A 22,622-nucleotide genomic window follows, 5' to 3' on the forward strand; every position below is an offset into this window, starting at 1 on the left:
GTTCATGATCGGAATTGAAATCGAAATTAGAATGAAAATTTGAATCCATAGAGGAGAGTAAAGATTAAGTTTTATATAAATTGAGCTATTCCCATTACATTCTGGAATAGGAATTGGTATGGAACTCCTCCCAACCAAATGGTTGGAATGAGAGTCACCGATTCTGATTTCGATTCCAGACCCCCACTCTTCCTAACCAAATACCCCCTAAATTTAGTGAGAACTGATGTAAATATTTTTTCAATATATTTTATATTAGTTTTTAAGCCCACGCATTGTGCACAGGTTTGTAGATCATGTTCATATAATTGATTATATATTTGTAAAAATTTGTTTATGAATAGCATGTCTATTCATATCCTTAATGTTCAGGAAGATTTTAATAACATCAGTTAATCGATATAAATAAATTTTAATATTTTTATAAAAAAAAATTTATGAATAATATGCCCATTTATATCCTTGATGTTTATAACTGAAAATCTTAATAACATCAGTTAATGGATATAAATAAATTTTAAATTTATTCCTTAAGAATAGAATATGTGCATTCAATGCTTTGAGATAGAATAGTCCGCATGACATGCATAGAAAAAAATAATCCACTTACGTGGACAGCCTCATTTGTAAATCAATATTCTCTCACTTTTTGCTTTCTAATATATATATTAGATTGCAGTTGCACGGAATCAAAGCAATAATTCTGAGCAAGCCAGGCTAAGGTTAAGCCAGCTTCAAGTCAGGTTTTGGACCAGCCTGATAATCTTGGTTGGGTTCGAGCCTGTAGTTCAAGCCCTAAATCGAGTTGGGTCTAGGTTTAGGTCTAACCTTGGCCCAACACAAAGGCCCATTTAAAGCCTGAGTTGAAGCTGAGCCCAATCACGATGATATTGGCTTAACCGGCCCGTTTTGGATTGACTGCATAAAAGCTCCTCTCTCTCTCTCTCTCTCCCCGTCACCCCACCCCCACCCCCACCACCCCCCAAACCCCAACAAGTCCCCTGCTCTTCCTCCATGGCTACTTCGAAGAGAAGGTGTTATAGCCCAAAACCAGCCCAGCAGACCTAAGCCCAAAAAAAAAAAAATATAGGAAAAAATCGGGAAGAAGACTCCCGATAGGAGTCTTCTTCTCCGACGAGATCCGGGTGAGATCGGGAATCCTAGGACCTCTCGGAGTCCTAGGGTCCTCTATAAAAAGACCCCCTCTCCCTTGAGACCGAACATCAGCCTCCTCCCTCTCTCTTTCTCTCCGTCTTTCTCGATCGAAGCCGCGGACACCGTCCGATTTCTCACCGTGATTGCTCGCCGGTGAGGTCACCGAAGGCCGAGGTAAGTCTTTCTCTTCTTCCCCTCTTCCTTCCCCTTCCTCCCATGCCCTTGTGCGCGGCGGCCGGTGACGAGCGTCGTCGATTTTCGGTCGGGAAAAAGACTCTGTTTTTGGGCCTCTTTTTCGTGAATTTTTCGGTGCCGGCGATCGGAATCGATCGCCGACCATGTTCCTCCGTGACCGGGGGAATGGCCCCCCTCTGCCGCCGGCCTCCGCCGCGGCGGCCGTGGCCTGAACGGCCCGGCATAAGGAGGGGACGCCGGTCCCCTGTTCCGACGTGGGAAGAGTCGAGAAGAAGAAGAAGAAGAAAAAAGAAAAGAAAAGAAAAAGAAAAGAAAAGAAGAAAAAGAAGAAAAGAAAAGAAAAGAAAAAGAAGAAAAAAAAGAGAAGAGAAAAAGAAAAGAAAAGAAAAAAATAATAATAAAAATAAATATATATATATATATGAATAAATAAATAAATAAATAAATAATAAAATAAAAAAATGATGAGAGAGAGAGTTTCTCTCTCTTCTCTCTCTTCTTTCAGTCTGAACCCTGACTTTCTCTCTCTGAAATTGGACTTTCTCTCTCTAGAATTTTCTCTCTCTAGATTGTTTCTCTCTCTTGATAGATTTCTCTCTCTCTAAAGTTATTCCTCTAGGATTAGCGTAGTGGAAGGCTTCATCTGATGATTTTGATCGAGTTTAGGAAAGAGCTGATTTTAAGTGAGATTTTGAATTAGGATTTGTTTAGATTTAATTTTGAATTAAAATTAATTTAAAAATATAATTTTGGATAATAGGCACGGAAGAATCTCCTAGAAGTTAGTCGATCTGTTCATTCAGTACTCCGTGAAAGGTAAGTAATGAATCATCCTCTCGAGATATTTCATATTTATTCTGAAAATAAATAATTATTCTCTAAAATTATGCATGATTTATGAAATTATGTTTTGAAAGAAAAGTACGTTTGAAATATTATGGTACGTAGATTATGCACACGTTCAGTGAGAAAAATTATGATATATTATGATACAAAGTGTTTTGATACAGATCGGATTTATGCTCTCAGCCTAACTATGTTTCAGTGGGCCCCGCCAATGGGGATTATACGTTGGTACTCAGTGGACCCTGCCAGTGGGGGTTGTGCGCTGGTGTTTGTGGACCCTGCCAGTGGGGGTTGTGCGCTGGTATTTGTGGACCCTGCCAGTGGGGGTTGTGCACTGGTATTCTGTGGACCCCGCAAATGGGGGTTAAACGTTGGTCATAGTCAAGGCTGTTGAGTTACGAGTGTTTTAAATCGAATCAGATTTATGATTATATTATATGTGAATATTTGAAAATATTTGATTTGTATTAAATCAGCATGAAATATACTCTTATGTTTATTTGCAGCATTATTCTTGAAAATTATATAATATCTGAATTATCTAGTTGAGATATTTGTTACTTACTGGGCTGTCTAGCTCATTACCTTTCTTTCTATTTTTCAGATTCAGATAATTAATATCGAGCGTGGGACGAAATATTGGGACAGAGCTTTTAGAAGCGAGATTAGCATTGTCAATTTCATTGAACTTAGATCTATTATTTTTATTTTTTTCAAAAAAATTTTATTGGATGTAAGACATTTGATTTAATTACTTGAATTACAGTTGAATAATAATTATTTGAATTTATTCCGCTGTGATGCATTGATATCGTGATGAGATGCCTTGCATGCTTATGGAGAGAGTTCTTCATGAGTATGCGGCGGTTGCCGCGACCCTCGATTCACGATCTCGGGTCGGGGGCGTGACAATTAATATGGTATCAGAGCATAAATGGATAAATTATGACACATAGAATTTGACATAGTATGAGTGTAGGTGGGTAAACATTAGGAATATTGAGACGTTAAAGTATGAGCATCAAAATAAACCCATCCTAACAAATAGATAAATGAATCTAATAAGGTTTTACTACTACAAGGTTATCATGCATCCCCGTAGAATGATAAGAACTACTCAAGGAATTGCAAGAGAGACATCACAACCATGGGATGGTAGCACTCCCCATCTGACCAGTGGCACCCCTCAGGCGGAGGGAGTCGTAGATCCTAATGGGAGTACTTCGAGAGCACGTCAAGAACCAGATATGGCTCAGTTAATGCAGACCCTAATTAGGATGGTGCAAGCGCAACAACAAATACAGCAGCAAATGTTTGAACAACAGCAGATACAACGAGATACACAACAACATCAGCATCCACCACCACAACATGAAGAGCAACCAGTACAACGGAACAATATTTCAGAATTTAAAAAGCTTGCTCCTCCAGCTTTCAAGGGGACTATTGAACCTTTGGAGGCTGATAACTGGATAATGGAGATGGAGAAGGCCTTCACTGTCCAAGAGTGTCTTGATGAAGAAAAGATTCGATATGCAGCTTATTTATTACAAGGAGAAGCATACAACTGGTGTCAGCGACTACAGCGCAAGCATGAACAAGATGGCGAAATACTTACTTGGGAAAGATTCGGACTGCATTCTACGATCAGTATTTTCCTCGGAGTATAAGGATCCAGAAAGAGCAAGAGTTTATTTATTTGAAGTAAAAAGGTATGAGTGTGACTGAATATGAAGCAAAATTTACAGAGTTAGCAAAATTTGCTCCGAGATTAGTGGATGGTGAGCAAGAATGTGTTCACAAGTTCGAGATGGGACTGAGAACTGAAATTCGAAAACAAGTAGTTCCATATGAATTGACAACTTATGCAGATGTGGTAAACAAAGCACTGATAATTGAAAGGGAAGTCAATGAAGAACGCATGGAAAGGGAAAGAAGGCAAAGAAAGAGAGCACAATCAAATGATACACAAGGGCAGAATAATAAAAACATCAAAAGATCAGCTAAGGGAGCAGTAGACAATAAGACTCAACAGATTGATGGTGAGCCATGCTCCAGATGTGGCAAAAATCATGCAGACAAGGATTGCTATTGGAATACCGGTGCTTGTTTCAAATGTGGTCAGATGGATCATAAAATTGCTAGCTGCCCGCTAAATACAGAAAATCAAGTTGGCCAAAGAACTTATGAAGGATAACATAAGGGTGGTGGACAAATTTCTAAAAATAAGGGAAGAGTTTATGCGCTTACTCAACAGAATGCACAGGTTTCCAATACAATGATGACAGGTATGAAAAATTTCGAGGATGAAATTTTTTTTTAGGGGTGAAGAATGTTATAGCCCAAAACCAGCCCAGCAGACCTAAGCCCCAAAAAAAAACAGGGAAAAACCGGGAAGAAGACTCCCGATAGGAGTCTTCTTCTCCGACGAGATCCGGGCGAGACCGGGAATCCTAGGACCTCTCGGAGTCCTAGGGTCCCCTATAAAAAGACCCCCTCTCCCTTGAGACCGAACATCGGCCTCCTCCCTCTCTCTTTCTCTCCGTCTTTCTTGATCGAAGCCGCGGACACCATCCGATTTCTCACCGTGATTGCTCGCCGGTGAGGTCACCGGAGGCCGAGGTAAGTCTTTCTCTTCTTCCCCTCTTCCTTCCCCTTCCTTCCATGCCCTTGTGCGCGGCGGCCGGCGATGAGCGTCGTCGATTTTCGGTCGGGAAAAAGACTCTGTTTTTGGGCCTCTTTTTCGTGAATTTTCCGGTGCCGGCGATCGGAATCGATCGCCGGCCATGTTCCTCCGTGATCAGGGGAATGGCCCCCCTCTGCCGCCGGCCTCCGCCGCGGTGGCCGTGGCCTGAACGGCCCGGCATAAGGAGGGGACGCCGGTCCCCTGTTCCGGCGCGGGAAGAGCCGAGAAGAAGAAGAAGAAGAAAAAAGAAAAGAAAAGAAAAAGAAAAGAAGAAAAAGAAGAAAAGAAAAGAAAAGAAAAAGAAGAAAAAAAAAGAGAAGAGAAAAAGAAAAGAAAAGAAAAGAAAAGAAAAAAAAATAATAAAAATATATATATATATATATATTTATATATATATATGAATAAATAAATAAATAAATAAATAAATAAATAATAAAATAAAAAAATGATGAGAGAGAGAGTTTCTCTCTCTTCTCTCTCTTCTTTCAGTCTGAACCCTGACTTTCTCTCTCTGGAATTGAACTTTCTCTCTCTACTTTCTCTCTCTAAAATTTTTTCTCTCTAGATTGTTTCTCTCTCTTGATGGATTTCTCTCTCTCTAAAGTTATTCCTCTAGGATTAGCGTAGTGGAAGGCTTCATCTGATGATTTTGATCGAGTTTAGGGAAGAGCTGATTTTAAGTGAGGTTTTGAATTAGGATTTGTTTAGATTTAATTTTAAATTAAAATTAATTTAAAAATATAATTTTGGATAATAGGCACGGAAGAATCTCCTAGAAGTTAGTCGATCTGTTCATTCAGTGCTCCGTGAAAGGTAAGAATGAATCATCTTCTCGAGATATTTCATATTTATTCTGAAAATAAATAATTATTCTCTGAAATTATGCATGATTTATGAAATTATGTTTTGAAAGAAAAGTACGTTTGAAATATTATGGTACGTAGATTATGCACACGTTCAGTGAGAAAAATTATGATATATTATGATACAAAGTGTTTTGATAGAGATCGGATTTATGCTCTCAGCCTAACTATGTTTCAGTGGGCCCCGCCAATGGGGATTATACGTTGGTACTCAGTGGACCCTGCCAGTGGGGGTTGTGCGCTGGTGTTTGTGGACCCTGCCAGTGGGGGTTGTGCACTGGTATTTGTGGACCCTGCCAGTGGGGGTTGTGCGCTGGTATTCTGTGGATCCCGCCAATGGAGGTTAAACGTTGGTCATAGTCAAGGCTGTTGAGTTACGAGTGTTTTAAATCGAATCGAATTTATGATTATATTATATGTGAATATTTGAAAATATTTGATTTGTATTAAATCAGCATGAAATATACTCTTATGTTTATTTGCAGCATTATTCTTGAAAATTATATAATATCTGAATTATCTAGTTGAGATATTTGTTACTTGCTGGGCTGTCTAGCTCATTACCTTTCTTTTTATTTTTCAGATTCAGATAATTAATATCGAGCGTGGGACGAAATATTGGGACAGAGCTTTTAGAAGCGAGATTAGCATTGTCAACTTCATTGAACTTAGATCTATTGTTTTTATTTTTTTCAAAAAAATTTTATTGGATGTAAGACATTTGATTTAATTACTTGAATTACAGTTGAATAATAATTATTTGAATTTATTCCGCTGTGATGCATTGATATCGTGATGAGATGCTTTGCATGCTTATGGAGAGAGTTCTTCATGAGTATGCGGCGGTTGCCGCGACCCTCGATTCACGATCTCGGATCGAGGGCGTGACAGAAGGTATACAAGTTATAAATTATCTATGAAGATTGTTAAGTGTTTCTTTTTTTGAAGTTGTGGCTTATAGATAGGTATCCTTATTCCAACGACATATCATGCATGAATAAAAGGTGCGTCGATGAGCTTTCAACAGACAGATACAGCTCAGAAGATAGCAGATCCTTTGGCTATCAATATACTCAAAGAGAAGCTACTCTGGGTTTGACAAGATGCACTCATGCCCACCAATCAATCAAGGTTGACCATCCACTGTTCAATTCATTTAGGACAATTATTTGATCAATATCCCATAGCGACAAAATGATATGGTTATCACTATGATAGCAACTACACTGGAGCTGGGACCATCTCAGTGGTATCTTTCTTTCCCCTTCAGGTATCATCATCATATTAGCTCAAATATCATTTCAAGTCGATCACCTCACGGTTAAAATGAACAAAGATTGCAAGGAGATTTGTTTGGAGGTGATCCAAGATGGAAAAAGAAAAAGAGGTCCGTACAAATCATAATTATAATCACTTAGCAGATCCAATTTTTAGCTTTGTTCGTTAGTGCAAGATCAAAAGAAAAAAAAAAAAGCCGTTACCCGAAAAAAAGAAAAAAAGAAGCAAACTGTGTGAAGATCTCAGTTTCTAGGTAGCTTCCAACGAGAAAATTCAGAGCCTATTTGAAGGGATGATGGTCCAGTTAAACACTATCCATAAGTTATTTGGTCCAGCTAGAAATCAAGCTGGTTGCTCCTCCAATTTAAGTCTAACCAACTCCCGGGCGGCTTCTAATTGCATTATTTGATGTAATGTTTCTCCAAACAAATATTTGCTGTCCTCCTCAATGGTAAGTATCCTCAGGTTCTTTGAATTGCACGGAAGGAATGGTAAGGAGTTTTGAGGGGTGGGACATGCACCTGGCGACAATAGGACAAGTGCATATAGATTTGGGAGGAGACAAGAGAATCATATGACAGGTGGGATGGTAATTAGGCAGCAAAATTCACAAAAGGTGATGAATAGTATTTGCTATTTGCTTTTGATTTTATGAGGTCTATTACCCTGTGAAGAAGAAGAAATGGGTTGTGATTGGAGTTCAAAACTAGCAAAATATGTGGTGCTTCCTTGAAGTAGAGATTGCTTGTGGGTCATGGAATCTTGCACTGCCACATAGTTTTGATTTATGGAAAGAACAAAGAGGTGTCAATGTAATAATCATTTTCATTCTAGAATTGCTAGTATCTCCCAGATATATGACCCTTAAAGCAATGTCTAGGAGAAAATGAAAAGTGGGTTCTGATGAGAGCAAGTCCATATGATATAGTAGACCTAACATGCGGAGTAGGAAAACCAAGGTCAATCCCAATTTCAATCTAATTAATCATCATCATCATCATTTGTTGAAACCGGCTACATTACGAAGCTCTGATATAGATACATTTAGAAGCATCAGCAAGTATTAAATTATGGAGCAGATGAGGAATCACATCCGAACGGGTCCATAGGACATTACAAGTATGCTTAGTAATATAAGATGCCATCCAATTAGTTGTCCTATTTTCCTCTCTGAAGGTGTGTTTGATTTGGCAATAAGAATAGCTCATAACAGGCCTTCGAACATCAACCAATAAAAGATGGGATCATCAGAGAGCACAAACCCTAATGACAAGCAAGAGATCATAATCCTGGAGTCTTCTTCCAAAACCACCCTATCTGCTTATAGAATAGTCTAATTAATTATTTTTACATAGCTATCTAATTCATTATCTATGGATACAAGTTCTTGTCCTCTATTTCAAGATTGTTAGAGAATGGGAGCTATTTTATATTCGTGCAGAGTGATACAAGTTTATAAAGAAGTTAGTATTGTTGTGGATCGGATGACGACATATGTGGCCAATCATACATGGATTGTATCGTGGGCTTCTTCTAATTTTAATATATTTTATTTTTTGATTTCTATGTATATATTTATTCTAGATTGATTTAATAAATCCGATTTACTACAAAATCTAATAAATTATTTTGTGGTAAATGAATAAAAAGAGAAGTGTTTTACAAGGGTATTTGGTTGGAGGGAGTTAGGATCTGAAATAGAAATGAGAATGATGATTCCTATTCCAACCGTTTGATTAAGGAGAATCCTATTTTGATTCCGATTTCGAAGTAAAATGAAAATATTTCAATCCCTTAAAATTCAATTCTGACTTTTTTTCTAATGATTCAAATCTCTATTTGATTTCGATTCTGATCATGGACCAAACACTTCGAGATATATGACCATTCTACTTCCTATATCAATCCATTCTGACTCTAGCAGCAAATCAAATACCCCATGGGAGTATATTTGTGCCACATTTGCACTTGAAAAAATCAAACACCCCATGGAAGTATAAAAGGTTCTTTTCTCCATTATTCAAGAAAATTATACCTCATTACATATTTACTGTCCACATGCATCATTGATGTGTACAAAAAGATAAAAAACTCTAGCCAGTAAGAAAAATTCTTAGACCATTTCCCATGTTGCAATTGACAAGACATCATCTGTAACAAACGAAAGGGACACTTAGAGCCCCTGTTCTGGTTTGTCCAAAAACTTCCCAGCCAATCTATAACTTGCTTTGCCTCCCTGCAGTTGTGTTTTACTGTACAATGTACAATGTATGATGTATTGGGTGGCCATCCTCATGTCCTGCACAATTAGCCAAATTGTCCACAGGATTCTCCCTCCGATTTCTAAAAGCATAACAAGACAGAGAGAATCAAGTTCAATGAGGAGCTAAAAAGAAAAAGGTTTCTTAGCACCCAAGCCTCTGCAGAAGTTGGAGCCAGTGTAAATAGTACTTGCATCATGTTACGCTTGCCTATCTCTGTGTGTTACACCACCCTCAAGTTGTGACAAAATAGAGCACTAGCATGTAGCAGTACTTGGATGATGATATGATGTTACATGTTTGCATAGAGAACAAAGGGCCCAATTAACATGTTCAACATAAATATAAGCAAAGTTCCATGAATATTTGTTCTTGGTAACTTTAAGTTGTGGAGGCTGAAAGTAAGTAGATTGTTGGTTGTCAAATTACAAAAGGATTTATGCCAAAATACTTCTCATGAACATTTAAAAAAAAAAAAAAGAAATATGGAGTAAGATGTAATGAAATATCAGAATGTTTCACAAACATAATGAGATTAAGACATCAGATTCAAGAATGGTCAAGAAGGGCCATTGTAACATATTAATATTTTCTACAAAAATGTTTTTTCTAAAAGCTTTTCCCATTTGTTTTTTCATAAATGGCTCTTTAAATCCTTGAAAAATTCATAACTGTTTGGGCAGTGGCTTTTATTTGTTTTATAAGAGGCATATACCTTTTCTTTTTCTCTTGAATGTGCATTGAATCTAATGGATTTGGTGCAGTAAAAGGCAAATCATTTTCTCCAGGGGCCCAGTGTCACTTTCTTTTCTTTAGCAACTCTAAAACACTCTTTGGTCTCCGACACAAAATAAATAATTTGCAGCTACTGTAACCCCCTGTACAGTGACATGGGCGGATGGTCAAAACTATACGGCATCATTATCATCATCATCATTAGCAATGATCGTCGTCGGAAGTAGTTGAGGTGAGCAATTGACATGGAAACCTACTGATATGACCAATAAAACATGCATGCAACAACTATTTTGATTCATCTAGAGCCTATCGGATGTTGAGTTATTGCCATTAGAATGACGCCAAAAATCTAAAATACTACGAGGGGAGATTATCATGAAAAATATTTTATCCACACAGCCATGCACTACATAAATTAGGATATTTTATTCCTATATGCTTCATTTATCATGCGCTCATCTTGATGATTGACCCAGGAGAATAAGATGGCCTAACCAACATGGTGCATGATATAATTTGCCTTATCATGGCCCCTACTGGATGGATGTAATAGAGAAAGAGAGAGGTGGGAGCAACTCCAATAAATATAAGCCTAATAGATATGGAGGAGATGGGGCTTACACTAACTATATTGACTAGAAGTTTCTTGAAAGAACATAGAAATTAGGTATGTCCTTCAATGAGGTGAGGCAAGCAGTTGTGTTCACACGTGGGACCGTGATCATTGAACCAATGTTGATGTCACAAATGGTGCACTCAAGTCCATAGATGGTGTGGGGACTGTCGGTGAGACCCAATCAAAGTCTCCAGAGTGCTTCTCAGTTCTCATAACCATAGCTGACAAATATTATTCTCACCATTTGGAGTTGGCTTTATGGATCCTTCTCCCATCATTATTGTATGGATAATTTCACTAGAGCATGAGATAACTGTGGAACTAATTTGAGGACAACTAGTTAGTGATGGACTAGTAGTAGTTCACAAGTTCAAATCTATGAATATGGACCTCATATGAACAGTCAGTACTAGCATAAAAACAATGCAAGGCATGGGGCTAGGAAACACTAGAAATTTTAGAAATATAACCAAAGAGATTTTGGAAATCTGAAAAGTAGTTCATTAAATTAAAAATTATATTGATTTATTAGAAATAAAAAAGGAAAAAACACAATCATCAATTTGAGAGAGAGTGCTAGAGAAAGTTGTTCAGAACCCATTAATGTGAGTACGACCTTTTGGAACATTCCGCATTAGCCATTGGTCTTGCACCAACTTGAATTGGTTCTTGGTACTGATTTTTCTCAGGGGCTTATCTGAATAAACGTAGTTTTAGGGATTTCTAGCAGGAATCATAGGCGAAAAGAATCACGAGATCTTTCTTCTTAGTAACTGAGGATCTATGAGTGAGTGGTCAAAGATAATCATAAAATGCATTCAGAAACTATTATCTGAAAGAAAGACTTGCAGAGCATTATCATCAAGAAGGATAGCTAATGAAAAGAAAGAATGAAAAATTTTTGGATAACAAGAAAGTGTACAGATAGAGTTGGACCGAACAAATTGTTTCAATTTGTAACAGCAACAATTTGAAATTTAGGACAGATGGAGGTTAAAGTGTTTTGATGTCCTTTTGAAGTCTACCAGCCAAGAGCCAAAGAGTTGTGCATATCTAACAATGAGGATAGCCATGAGGATCATATGCCCATAAATACCTAACTATTCTTGTCCAACTTACACCAATCATAAAACTGGGTCTTCTTGCATGCGAGCAAGAAGGTCACATTACAGGACCTGGTCATCCCAACAATGGAAGTGATGGACAAAAAACCCTTCAAATTAGTACCATTATCTATTGATCAAGTGGGGAAAACTTTTCCCATATATACCACATCTCAATTTCCAAAATATTGGTAGCCCCTACACCCAATATTAATAAGAGTAAAACATCTCTTTAATTTATATCGTAGTACCTACTAATCACTCTACTTTGGACTTTGTTTTGTTTTGTTAAACTAAAGTTGGGGAACATTCCACTGATAGCAGAGCCCACAGGTATTAGTTTCAACAAACTTCTTTTGTTGAAAATGAGTTACTGGTAGATGTCATTCTCATTGGATGCTTTTGCTGAAAACGAGTGATTAAGGGTCTTAGTCACATTGTTTCGCAAAGTATTTAATTAGACAACATCGAACTCATGCAGCACCTGCTTGCAACTCTTCCTTCATATAGATCTACATTTGCTTACATTTGTTTCTTATGTAAAATAAAAAGGAAAAGGGTGCCTTGTTGCAAATAAATTGTACACCCTTACATGACACAAAGAAGCTAGATTAGTATAACTCATGAATTGGTGGGCAAACCTACCCCTCCTTTTAGATAGGTAATCTATCCCATCATCTTTTTAAGTGCTTGGTCATGTGGCCACACATGATCACCCACTTATATCCATTGCCTAGTTACAGTCAATGATAATCTTTAGAAATTAAAGTTAATTTCTTAGTACTGATGGGATTAAAAATTCAAAGTATGATTTCCTTCATTCATAAAGAATGGTGTGATAATGAGGAGGCCTTCCATTTCAAAGTAGCTAATTAGTGTGTAATTAGCTGCAATAACTCGTCGTAAAGTTTACCTTAGTTAAGTATAATAACCTGTTGAAACATCATATTTTTTATATAAAATATACTAAAAAAAAGGCATTTCTTGATAAGTGATGTGTCAGAAGCTCTATCAACAGGTATGTTCTTTTTTAATTAAGAAAACTTTCTGCGATCCCTATCATTCTCTTTTAGATTTTCACTATTATATACTTAGTCACCATCACAAAAGCAGTACATATTATATTAAGAGTCGTGAATTGTGAATTTAATGCAAGCATCGTTTTCATGAGCAGGTTTTAGTTGGATTTAGAACATAAACTTTTAAACAAGTAGCAAAAGTTGGTGCATTAAGGTTCTAATACTAATCTATGTTTAGCCTATTATTTATTTGAGAATTAGCCGGTTATTATTATTTTTTGCCCATCATGACTACGAAGTAATCAAAGATCCTTGTTGCCTTTCATAAGAACACTTGTACTCCCTTTGTAAAACCATAAAAGATTTTGTTTCTTTAATTTTTTTTTGGTAAAAAATTAGGTTTCTTTAATTGATTGTAGAAGGACCTTAACGAAAGATTCCTCTCTTAGTGGTGACATCATGAGACGGTAGGAAACCTATCTCACGACCAAAATATGATTTAATGATTATTTAAACACGAGGAGAAGAGATAAGGGAGGCCATTAGACTAAGGAGCTCCCATTCCAAGAGATGCCACCTTTGAGGTAGACCATGAGATAACTATGATCATCTTGTGAAATAAAATAGCAAACCATGCTCTTGTTTGCTGTCAAAAGAATTTGAAAACTAGGACGAATTAAGTGGTTGGCCTCCGCAAGCATTCCACTCATTATTGTATCACATTTTGTTCTCCACCAATCCTTTAACCCTCCAACAAGTGCAGACATGACTCAGCATTAAGTGATGTCTATCTTTCAAAACTCTACTTAATCAACATAAACATATAACCTGATCACATGATTAGCGCCAAGATAATTGAGGATTGAGAAATTGGTGATAAAAGATCGCATTAAGTCAATAATCTCCACCTTAACGATAGAAAAAAGAATTAATCAAATTTTATTGAGTCTGACTCATAGTAATCATTTATCAAAGAATGATTTTGGTTATCAAATGATTGAACAAATAAGATCAATTTACTTATGATACTTAGTTGACATTCATAAAAAATATTTAATGAATTATGAGTTCAATAGATTCTGTTTGGCAAAAAGATGGATATTCTTTGCTTATTATTAAATTATCATTTATTCACAAATCTTATGTGGGGCTAATAGTTTTCATTTTAGAAACTTGTAGGAGAATAACCTGCAAGTCTTGTCCATAGGGGATGTTTTGATGCATAGTTATGGTAAACAAGAAATCTCATGTATATGAACTAGCGTAAAGATTGGACAGCATCTTAGAAGGGTAACAAGTATGGCATTTTAATTCAAGCTGGTCTCCACCACTTCTTGTTCTCTCATGCTTTCCTTTCTTCATCCCATGAAAGTCAAATAATTGCATCATGTTGAATGTCCTATTCAAGTGTAGCATGTCATGAGAGTATATATCCAACAAAGATGTTTGATTATGAAACATACATGGACTCTATCATATATGAATTGAAGAGAGGGTTGGAATAATGCGTTTGTATAGACGGGTCATATTTTTTCTTTTTTTTTTTTTTTTCTGATTTTGATCTTTTATGATTATTTTTTGATGGCAAAGAGTGAAGTGATGTGGTAGAGCTTGTCATAGCAATTGGATGGAAAAATTATACCCTACATCACATACATTATATGGTGATGCACCATGTTAATCACCTCATCTCATTTTAATGGGTCTTTTCATCATGCCCTCATCACTTCCTATAGCCTGCAGAAATGAGACGGGATGATTAGCATAGTGCACCATCCATAGCATAGGGTATAATTTCTTGATGAGCATGAATCTTTGATAGTACGTTGAGGATATAATGCATCTGTGAATGCCATCTAGTGGACGAGTATAAGAGGGACCGAAGGGGGGCCACTACCCTCAAAAAATTTTAAAATACTTATTATCTATATATTTATATATATGGTGGCTCCCTTAATATTTTAATCTTACACACATTACGAGTCCACCAGTTTGAGAAAAGACTTTATAATTAATTTATATATTAATTTTTTATTAAAAATAATAATTTTTTTTAAAAAAATAATTATTTATTTATTCTTCAATCTTTTATTTATTTTTTAATTTTTAATGTGAAAAAAATTATTAAAATTTTTACGTAATCAAAATTATTTTACAGATGGCATAAGGTAATATGTTTTACTTATCTTTATTTATATATAAAATTAAATATTTAGTAATATTTTTATAATATTTTAATTATATATATTTTTTATTTTATTATTTATTGTAAAATATTTTATTTAAAAATTATTAATAAAATATTATTTTATTTTTTAATATTTAATGTTAAGCTCCGCAGCTGTTGCCATCCCTCGTAAGTTGACGGCCATCAATTAATGAATGCAGCATATTTCATACGGGTTTTTTATTTTTTATTTTTTGGATATAAGTATTTGTTCATACATAACCGTCTATTCTATAGTGGACGACATCCATGGATGCACCGCATCCTCCGGTGCCACGCACACACCACTGGAGATCCCTGTTCTTTCTCAATTAGGTTGGGTGGCTCTAATGCTCAATCTGGCCGCGTCGAATCTCTGATTTTCATTCTCCACCGTCGGATGCCCCACCTCATCTCCATCCCCACATTTCGCCATCCCCATCCATTGTTGTCACACGTGGGTTTTGCCGTGCCGTCAGACTCCTCGCCAAATCCTCGCCGAAACCAAATACCGATGGGGCTCTTCCTACCGCCTTCCCCTACGTATCACTTTCTTCCCAATCCCGTGGTGGCCCGCCCAATCTTCAATCAGACGGTCCAGGTTCGATCATCAATGTCCGTACTCGTGAGGGCACTTTCGTCCATATGCAAGATAATAAAAGGTCGACTATGTTGGCTTCTTCCTATTGGACCGGGTGGCGAACCGATCCGTCGATTAACCGCCACTGGATCACGAGCCGCAGCGAACGTGCACCATGCTCCATTGCTAATTTACGCCGCTTCTTCTTCCTATTTAAACCACTCGACGGGCTGTCCGTCCATTACCACCTCGCTCCCACTTCTCCACTACCTTGTCTTAAAAAATCCGGCTCGGCTCAGCCGGCTTATACGACTTGGCTTATGTATGAAGCTCTTGTAATTAAGCATTAGAAATGGCAGCAACGCCGGCTTTGATGGAGCCAAGCTTCGACGTGAACAAGCTGAGCTACGAGATCTTCTCCGTTTTGGAGAGCAAGTTCCTCTTTGGCTACGAGGACCCCAAGCTCTTCCTAGCCGCCTCGCCGCCGGAGACTCCGGTGAAGACCCCCGCCCGGACCCCTACGGTGGCCGAAGCAGGCGGGGGCCGTGTCCGGATCCTCTCCATCGACGGCGGCGGCCGCGCCTCCGACGGCATCCTCGCCGGCGCCGCCCTCGCCCGTCTCGAGGCCTCCCTACACAAGCGCTCCGGCGACTCCGCTGCCCGGATCGCCGACTTCTTCGACGTCGCCGCCGGATCCGGCGCCGGCGGCGTCCTCGCTGCAATGCTCTTCACCCGCGGCCCCGACGGCCGCCCCCTCTTCTCCGCCGCCGAGGCGCTCCAGCTCCTCGCCAAGAACCGCGCCGCATTCGCCCCCAAGAAGGGGCTCCTCCGTGGAATATTCCGGAAACACGGGGGCATATTCCGGCGGCTCTTCGCCGACGCGACGCTGAGGGACACCGTGAAGCCGGTGCTGATCCCCTGCTACGATCTGGCGACGGGAGCGCCATTCATGTTCTCGAGGGCGGACGCGGTGGAGTCGGACGGCTACGATTTCCGGATGCGGGAGGTGTGCGCGGCCACGTGCGCCGACCCCACGGCGTCGGGGGCGGCGGCGGTGAAGATGAAATCGGTGGACGGAAGGACGAGGATCGTGGCCGTCGGCGGCGGGTTGGCGATGGGGAACCCCACGGCGGCGGCGATCACGCACGTGCTGAACAACAAGCAGGAGTTCCCCTTCGCCGCCGGGGTGGAGGACCTGCTGGTGGTGTCGCTGGGGAGTGGGGAGGTCGCGGCCGCCCGCGGGAATGCCGGGGCGTCGGCGCCTCCGCGGAGGGCGGAGCTCGTGAGAATCGCCGGGGAGGGAATGGCCGACATGGTACGGACGGAGGACCACTTTATCTCTCTCACAGGCTGTTTTTTTTTTCTTATTTTTAGAATTTTCACACGTAGTCATATCGCAAACTGACAAAATCTTCCGAACTGTCGGTACGGCAAAAAATGATTCCGACCGTCCAACTGGGAGGTCTCGACGATTCCATCCAGTGGACGGCTGTGATTAGACAGAACTATAAATAATCAGCTAAATGACTAAAATGAGTCTTTTTTTTTTTTTTAAATGTTTACTAAATTTTATCTGGTGTGGTATCAGGTGGATCAAGCAGTGGCAATGGCCTTTGGCCACAACAGGACAAGCAACTATGTCCGCATTCAGGTACTGTGAGGACAAAGTCTCCTTTATTCTAATTACCAAAATGTCCTCACCTACCAAGTTGTGGGAAGGATGTTTTTGGAGAAAATACAAAGAAAGATTATTGTTTTTGATCTTTAAATTTATGTAATTCTTCAGGTTCATGGATCTCATTCTCTAAGACATCACACATCTAAGAGTACTAGCACAATGGATGTGAGAAAATTATTAGGTGCAGCTGAGGAAATGTTGGTACAAAGAAATGTAGAGTCGGTTTTGTTTCAAGGGATGAAGATGTTGGTACAAACCAATGGCGAAAAACTTGAATGGCTTGCAGGTGAATTGATCAAGGAAGATGAAAGGAGGAAGAATAGCCCACTTCCTAAAGTTTTAGTAAAACAAGTGATGACACCAAGAATATCATTTGCGACAACGCCCATAGCAACTACTACCACCGCCACATCAACACCTCAATCCCACTAATTTTCATCTTGCATTGCTAGGGTGCTTATGACTATGCTTTAAACTGAAATGGAAGTAGTCATATGGTAGAAGAATGAGAATTGAGATTTGACTGTAATGTGTACCAGGACATAGTTGATTGTGTACATGTTGTTGACCAAAATGGTGATGGATTGCAAAATATGTACCATTTCCTCTTTTTCTTGGCTTTCAGGCTTTGTATGGAAACTAGATAAAGTGTGGTTAATTCTTTATAACTTATGATTGGAAGAAGTTACACAAGTTGTACAAGCAGTTTGTCTTTGAGATTTTTTTTTTTTTTTTTTAATTTCCTTCCTGATTCCGCTAACATTATTAGTCAATTCACATGTGTATCAAGAGCATGGTTGTAATATGAGTAAGGCATGTTGGGTTTATGTGTATATAATTATGTCTAAGATGACCAACTAATAACTATAAAGTCTAAGATGACCAACTAATAACTATAAAGTCTAAGATGACCAACTAATAACTAGAAATGTTCTCTAACATTAATTTTGCTTGACAGAGTTATTGTGTCCCCTTAGAAGGGTTTTCTATCGGCATTAATTATGCCAAATAGCTATCTAATAGGTGTTTAGTCACCCATATGAAAAATAATCACGAGCATTCGTTGTCTTATATGGAAGAGGGGCACTATTACATTGTCCATGATATGATAATGTCAATGTTTCCCTCACTTAAAATACTACTTTGGCTTAACAATTTCATCCTCTAAGCTCTTCCAATATACTATAGTTTGTTTTGATTTGTTGATGAGAGAAATAGGGATATTTCAACTATAGAGTTAGTTTACCGCTAGATCTCAAAAGCTTAAGCTTTTGAACTCAATTGGTTAACTAATATAGTATTTGAATTTAGATTTGTTGAAAGTCATTACTTTAAATTCCTTTTTATTTTAGTCATTTATTTAATTATTTTTAATTAATATTATTTAGATTTTGATTTGTCTTGACTTAGTTATCTCTCCATGTGCATGATCTGATTGCATGAGTGGAGTGTTGAGTGTAATATATATTATCAACCATTTTCGTATCTGTTGATTAATTTATTGATAACATATAATTTAAGCAATGATTATTTTTTGTTGGAAATTCATTATATTAAGTGATGACTCTGTTGGGATATACCGATCGGTCCCTCTCACGCTGACTCACTGTCGGATCCGTCTGACCGGTGCCCGACTCTACCGACCGCAACGATCGACGACTGCCAACACTGTCCGACCGAAGATATATCGGTCGGACATACTCTTTCCGTTCCCGACTGACCGAATGACGGAGCTCGACCTCCGACTTTCGCAACGCATCAAACTAACCGTCGGAGGGGGCTCCCTGGATCTTCACCCGACATCCCAGCCGATCGGCTCCTCCAAACACCGTACGACTACTGAAGGCCGCCGTCCTGACAAAGGCATGCGGCATAGCCGTCTTGGGACATTGTCCTGCCAAGGACATAGATTATTCCCAGCGATTTGACAACCCACGGCGACTCTGACAGCCTCCGGCGACTTGACAACTCCTCCAATTATCTACGCCGTTAATGACAGCACCATGCCGCGCTCTACTATAAAACAGGGAAGACAACAGTGCTGCGGAGGAGGTTCTTTCGAAACCCCTGAACTCTCCCTCTTTAGCTCTCTCTCGCTGAGCTCTCCTGATTCTTTTCTACTGTTGCCTAGTCTCTTCTCTGATTTGACCGTCGGAGGGTCTCCGTCGGCGATATCTCCGGTCAGTGTGGACTTCTCTTGTATGTGCTCATTTTCGATGATCAAACGATGAGGGGATCGATCGTAACAGACTTTATGGTACTCTTAGAATACCAGTTCATCAGTTTTATGGAAAAGTCAAATGTATCCTTGCAATTTCGTATGTTAATTGATGAATGCACAGTTTTTAACGAACAAATATATAGAATTTGATATTGTAGTTTTACCTACCTAGCAAAATTGTTATCCATGTGATAGCAGCTGTTCATCAAGTTGTTTTAGTATTAAGATTTGACATATAAAAGTACATACTTGGCCAGGATGGTACTTATCCAATCCCTTATGTACTAAATCATATTACTTTAATATTTTTATGACCATATTTACCCGTCAAAAGAACTTGAAGGAAAAGTTTAATAAAAGCCGTGTGCTGTCCTTACCTCAAATGGTGGGTACTCCTCTTTGTCTAAGATTCAAGTCCCAGCGGCGGCAGTCCTATATTCTCAAAAACTAATAAAAAATTATAAGATAAGATTTTTATTCATAATAATACATAAAGAGGCAACAAAGTTTCAAAAATTATTAGGAAGTCCAACTTACCCCACCTCCAAAACATTCACACACTCACACATATACTTAAAAAAAAAAAAAAAATCATAAAACAAGATGTAATTGAAATATCGTTACTACACGAGAAATAGCAAGGGCTGACAATGTATTGCTGTAACATGTTTAAATATTATTTGAAACAGATCCAATTGAATCATGCCAATCCTACAGTGGATAACATACCATATTATCTTTTATATTTTATTAATTACTGATTGTATATTATTCATCATATATATATATATATATATATATTTTAAAATTTATTTTAATTTATTTGACCCTGATGCATGCAATAATTTATCATTGTAACATAGCTATTAGTTAAATTAGGAGGCCAAGATGATGATATAAGACGACAAACATGAGACTAGTAGGTAGTTGGTATCTCATGGAACCCAGCAGTAATTCATCACTGTCCATGGGACTGTAAACATTTAAAAAGAGAAAAAAGGTGTCAAAAATTCTGTACCTTCACCAACTTTTCGACACTCGGTTCCCCCACCACCCCCGTCGTTTCCGCTGGGGCCCTTCCTTTCCGACGCGATTGCCGGCTCTCCGGGACCTCTGAAATGGAAACCACCGTCAAATGCGGTCCCATCGCCTCTCCGTAACGTACCCGACGAATCACCGGACCCCACCCATCCCTTTTCCATTTCACCCAATCCAACAACACCCAAACACACCTACTTACAACAATACACGTCCAGATGTGGTCGGACCCACGTGCCATTAGAGAGTGGCTGTGGGTGGGAATTTTTTTTCTATTTTCGGATCTCCAGCTTTGCATGAGCTGTGGGCTTTTCTTTAGGTAGTCAGGGGGCGGTCAGGTGACAGCCATCATGCAACGAGACCTAACGGTGTAGATTAAAAGGTGGTGGACTTGTGGGGGCCACGGTGTCTCTTGCCAATGGGAGTAGAACGTGTGGTGGTGCCGGGTTTTAGATTTGTGCTCGAACTCCCACTTTCCTTGGAGGGTGGAACCGCACGAGCGAAGTAATGGATCCAAACCGCAGCCTTGGTCAACCATGGTCTCTTGGGATCCCACCCCACCAAGACTCCACACGTGCAACAACTGTTCTATAATTGTGATCCGGTACGTTGGAGAATCTATACCCCTACGGATAGAGTTAGCTACTAAGCTTGGTGGATTTTTATAATAGTTGGAATCCAGGTGGTGGCTTTCTTGGAAGGAGGCAAGAGGGCTTACCAAACTTGGATGGAATAAGTAACAGCTTGCATTGCAGAGCACCCCAATTGCAAGGTCAATGAAAGAATTAAGTTTTGATTGCTATCTCATATACTGGGGCATCTTTTTGGATTGTCTATAACTTCCATATATATATATATATATATATATATATTGTCCGATAGATTTCAAGTTATTTTTCACATGCTACACAATTTAAAATATTTGAAATAGAATTGGAGCTTCCTATTGTTGCCTTATTGGTTTGGAGAGATACCAAATTAAGTTAGAAATATTTCATATGAACAACACGAACATATCAACTTAAGTTTTTATTAAGTTTTCGATTGAAATGTTACTTGATAGACTCTTGTACTATTATATGATCAGTTCTGAGTCCTAAAACTCTTAGTTTGCTAAACTCCTGGTGATACTTTTTTTTATGAGTTGCTAAACCTTATTTATCAATTTGATTAGAAGTAACACAAGCAAAACCACACTAAAATCAAAACATTTAATTCATATATTCAACTTGAAAACACACATCGATCTCTCTCTTAAATTTTTTTTTTTAAAAAAGAAACCTGCAGACACATGCTAGTGGCCTAAGACTATACCTTGAAATATCCACATTATTGTAACTGTTGTTAACCTTGTTATTTTAACCGTTCTCTTAACCACAAGAGCTGCACAAGTGGAGTGGCAGGGTTGTTGCTTTAAGGGACAGTATCTTTCTGTTTACCATCAAACATATATAAATTTTTGACTTAAATGTACTGAATGTTAAACCCAACACTCAGAATCTTTTCTTCTATTATCAAAGAGTAATATGTGATTTCCGAATCGAGGGCTAGGTAGTAAGCTTTGAGTTAATTCAAAGGAGGACAAGATTTCTTGATCACCAAAATAACCCATCTAAATATGGGAAGATTATCCCTTAACCATTAATAGCAGCCTAGCAAGGTCGAGTAGGTGTACTAATGGACGCACACCCCGTGGATTCCTATGGACCCCGCTTAGAATCCGAGCACTCGAATGCACAACTGAGGACCACCACCTTTTTCTTTCAGCATGAGAGCTTTTCCATGCTTACACCAAGTTGTCGTTTATTATATTACTGCAAACTCTTCAAGAAGAAGATAATTGGTACAAATGATTTAAAGTAGTAACGTGGGCCCCGATGAAACGCACCAGTAAAAACAGTGCTCATGATTAAACTTTAAAAAAAAAAAAAAAAAAAAGGGGATCATTGGAAGCCATCCATCACAAATTAATGCTTTTGGGTAAGCATTGTCGAAAACTGGATATATAAAAGATGACACTAATATGATGCTAATAAATGTTGTTGGAAGCCATCTACTAGATGGTACTGATTAATTAATCCCAATGAAAGCCTTCCCCCACACTATTTCCAGCCGATCCCCTTCCCAACTAATCCACCG

At 38.6% G+C, this 22,622-nt stretch overlaps 1 protein-coding gene across 1 annotated transcript; it reads left to right on the top strand.

Annotated features, from left to right (window-relative positions):
• Positions 1–15,776: 15,776 nt before the first annotated feature.
• LOC105032016 (patatin-like protein 3) lies at positions 15,777–17,926 on the top strand. The gene is made up of 3 exons (XM_010906336.4): positions 15,777–16,861; positions 17,135–17,197; positions 17,333–17,926. The coding sequence occupies exons 1-3, from the start codon at positions 15,899–15,901 to the stop codon at positions 17,654–17,656; spliced, it is 1,350 nt and encodes a 449-aa protein (XP_010904638.1). The 5' UTR covers positions 15,777–15,898; the 3' UTR covers positions 17,657–17,926.
• Positions 17,927–22,622: the final 4,696 nt, after the last annotated feature.

This window comes from Elaeis guineensis, chromosome 6, assembly GCF_000442705.2.
Source record: "Elaeis guineensis isolate ETL-2024a chromosome 6, EG11, whole genome shotgun sequence".
NCBI classification, from domain to species: Eukaryota; Viridiplantae; Streptophyta; class Magnoliopsida; order Arecales; family Arecaceae; genus Elaeis; species Elaeis guineensis.